Here is a 3151-nt window from a genome sequence, read left to right on the forward strand (position 1 = left end):
AAAATGGACCTCACAGTTTGCTATTTTGATGTGGCCCATTGAAGTGGAAGTTGTTGTTTGGGCTGTTAAACCCAACGTTTCCTCCCTCTTTTTTTCATCCAGGCCTCAACCCACACCAGCCCTCCCTCCCCCTGAAGTTTTTGGGACACAGTCCTGGGGCAATACAGAACTCTGGAGCTCCATTGCCCGTCAACTGTGACCCCACCACCCCACACCCTACCACCACCCCTCCCACCAATGACCCACAGCAGGCCTCCCACTCCCCCCAAGCACACGTCTTCTGCTCTCTCGCCACATGAGGGTGGAGCTTCCCCCAGGTCCCATATCTGGAATCGTTGTCAAGGGTAAGTAAGTGTGTCTGTTGGGGGATGGTGTATGTTTCAGGTGCATATGGTTGTCATCATCCCTGCATGAGTTGAATTCTAACATGGTTGAGGACCTAAGCTTTTTTTTCAGTTTATTAGGGTTTGGGGAAAATGTGTTGGTTTGTGTGGTACCATACGATGTTTCACCAGAACTGCAGTTTGGTCTTAAATGTAAATAATGGCTTTGTTAAACAAAATATGGGCATTTATTTTCAAAATGTCTTAGTGATTGTGCAATAATGGCTACAAATCATTCTCAGACATCGAAGGGAATGAGATGAGCCTGAAGGATGCCCCAAAGCATTGTGGGTATGTGGCAAGCAAGGGAAAGGATGGCATGATCACCCTGAACCTCCGCTTCAACTCCTGTCACATGACTGTCCAGGTGTGTTTTATGTGCTGATCAAGGATCAGGTCCTGCCTGTCCATGTAATCTCWTTCATTATGGTCTAAAAGGCTAAACTGACTCCGATCTTTGTTCCTAACAGGGTAAAGAGCACCGCATAGATGTGATTTACTCCACGTTGAACGGACAAAAAGGAAAGGCCCAGTTGTCCTGTCCAGTTTCCATACCAGTTTCTCATCAAGGTAGAAACATAACAGGTTATCCTCGTTCTGATGAATGCTTTAATGGCTGAAACGTCAATCTTTTTAAAATTGCTTCATTTGTTTTTAATGGTGAGCGAGCATTGAGCCTTACCTGTCCTGTGTTGTCTGAATGGAARTAAGGGGAWATGTAGGATTTTATATCCAGCTCATTCAGATTACTGGTCACTCCTGTCCATTGACATTTCCTGTGTATCCCCTGTAGAGTGTAACCTTCCCAGTGACCAGCGCCTCCCCTGCGGCCGCCGCCCTCTATCCCAGGCAGAGTGTCTCTCTCTGGGCTGCTGCTACAGCACCAAGCCCTCTGCCTGCTACTACTCCATGGATGGTAAGTATAACCCCAAATKAATCACAATTTGTATTTTCTTGATTCTTTTGTCCGCTCCTGATCATCTAGAAAGCAGGAAGAGGACACGAGGAATCAAGAAAATACAATTAAGATTCACCCTTRCAATGAATCTTARTTGTCTGAGATATATAGGGTCCCAATATCAGTCAAAACCTTGGGGAATGCCACTCTAGATCCATGACCTTTATATAACCTTTAGCTAACCCAGAGTGTATACATGTCCTTTCCCAGAATGCACATTGGACCGCCACTTTGTCTTTASGGTGCCCGCCTCCCTCACGGACCCCCCTCTGTCCCCCGCCTTGCTCACTGCCGCTGGCCACCCCACCTGCGCCCCTCAGAGGGTGACTCCAGACTACGCCCTGTTCAAGATCCCACTGGGTGGCTGCGGGGCCCACAGATACGTGAGTGGCCCTTAATTATCTTCTTGTACAGTTTTGATTAGCAGTGGTTGGGACTCCATTCAGCCTCATGGGTTACTGAATGGCTGCACTTCGTTAACATTGCTCTCCAAAATGTCTGAATCAATTTGTGCTCTGGAGGGCGCTGGGCTTAAAGGAACMTTCAGTCAAACTATCTTTTGGTATTTGTTTCATTAGTCTACAGTTGATACAGTCACAAAATGTTTCTGATTAAGAATGCAGATGCGCATGAAAACATGAAGTGACCCATGGAACATGGCTCAGATATAAAATTTAAAAAAAAATGGGTGAATTGTTTTCTTTTAACAGTTCTACTTCGTAAAGTCAGGCAGTGAATGACATCTGGGTAGGGTTCATGTAGCATAATGTTTTGCAGTGGACAACATCAATCTGTTTGTAATTGGACAAGTTCAGTTTGAAAATGTTTTCTCCCTACTGAACTGAACCCTAATGTTCTAACAGGAGGTAGGCCAAACAGTAATCTACATGGTGGAGATCATCAACACGGTCCAGTCCATCACCCTCAACTATGGGACCATCACCAGAGACTCTCCTATCAGGTCAGTTCTAAACCCCCACTGGTGTTTATAGGCTGTTAATTTCACGTTTCGCTGTTACCTGGCAAAGAAAAACACATTCTGATCAAACGAGAACAATAATAATAATTCAATGCATTATTATCTTATTGAGTGACGTTTTCCATAGGAATAGAGTTTATATTTTTTCAGTGCAGGAATGTATGAAGTATCTAACTAATTCTGTAATCTGAGTTGTGACCTCCCTACCTGCTGGTTGAATCTGTCCACTGACAAAGAGAAAAATCCTACAGTTAATCTTACCATGACCTATTGCTTCTGTCCATCTTTTCTCTGTGGAACAGAGGCAGGAAATGCATTAGTCCTCTTAAATAATTCAAGTAGGCCTTAATTTACAAAACCATAATTTTTTTTGCTGTGTGAGCAACCACACGTCAGCCTTTTGCTCCATTTCTGGAATTAAATAATAATTTTTTACATAAAATAAATTCTGTGAGTTATGTATGCATCCCAAATGGTTACCCTAGCTCCCTATATAGTGCACTACTTTTGACGCTAGGCCTCTGCCGTATCCATAGCGGCTGAACATTGTGTCCGTGCGGTTCCTTACAGTCACTGGCCAAAGCAATCCATCCACACACAGGCTGCGCCTGTTTCCAGACGGCGAATCACACTGTCAGGTTAGAACACATGAAGTAGATCTGAGGGGAAGGAGTGAGAGCGAGAAACAGAGGAAAAGGGTATCGAGGGTCAGATAAAAGCAAGTCAGCCACACCTACAGACCAGGTGTCTGCATCTTTAACTGGCCTCTGTTTTTCGGCGCCTTCTGGCCTAAGGAACTCAACAACTCATGTTGTTTCCATATTGACCATT

The 3151-nt window shown here is 44.5% G+C and overlaps 1 protein-coding gene across 1 annotated transcript; it reads left to right on the forward strand.

Moving 5' to 3' along the window:
• Window positions 1–276: 276 nt before the first annotated feature.
• Window positions 277–2333, forward strand: LOC112079932 (zona pellucida sperm-binding protein 4-like). Its single transcript, XM_024145734.2, has 6 exons — window positions 277–344; window positions 626–750; window positions 854–953; window positions 1177–1299; window positions 1552–1724; window positions 2205–2333. Exons 1-6 carry the CDS (start codon window positions 296–298, stop codon window positions 2331–2333), a joined length of 699 nt encoding a protein of 232 aa, XP_024001502.1. The 5' UTR covers window positions 277–295.
• The last annotated feature ends 818 nt before the right edge of the window (window positions 2334–3151 follow it).

Source organism: Salvelinus sp. IW2-2015, unplaced genomic scaffold (genome assembly GCF_002910315.2).
Source record: "Salvelinus sp. IW2-2015 unplaced genomic scaffold, ASM291031v2 Un_scaffold10346, whole genome shotgun sequence".
NCBI classification, from domain to species: domain Eukaryota; kingdom Metazoa; phylum Chordata; class Actinopteri; order Salmoniformes; family Salmonidae; genus Salvelinus; species Salvelinus sp. IW2-2015.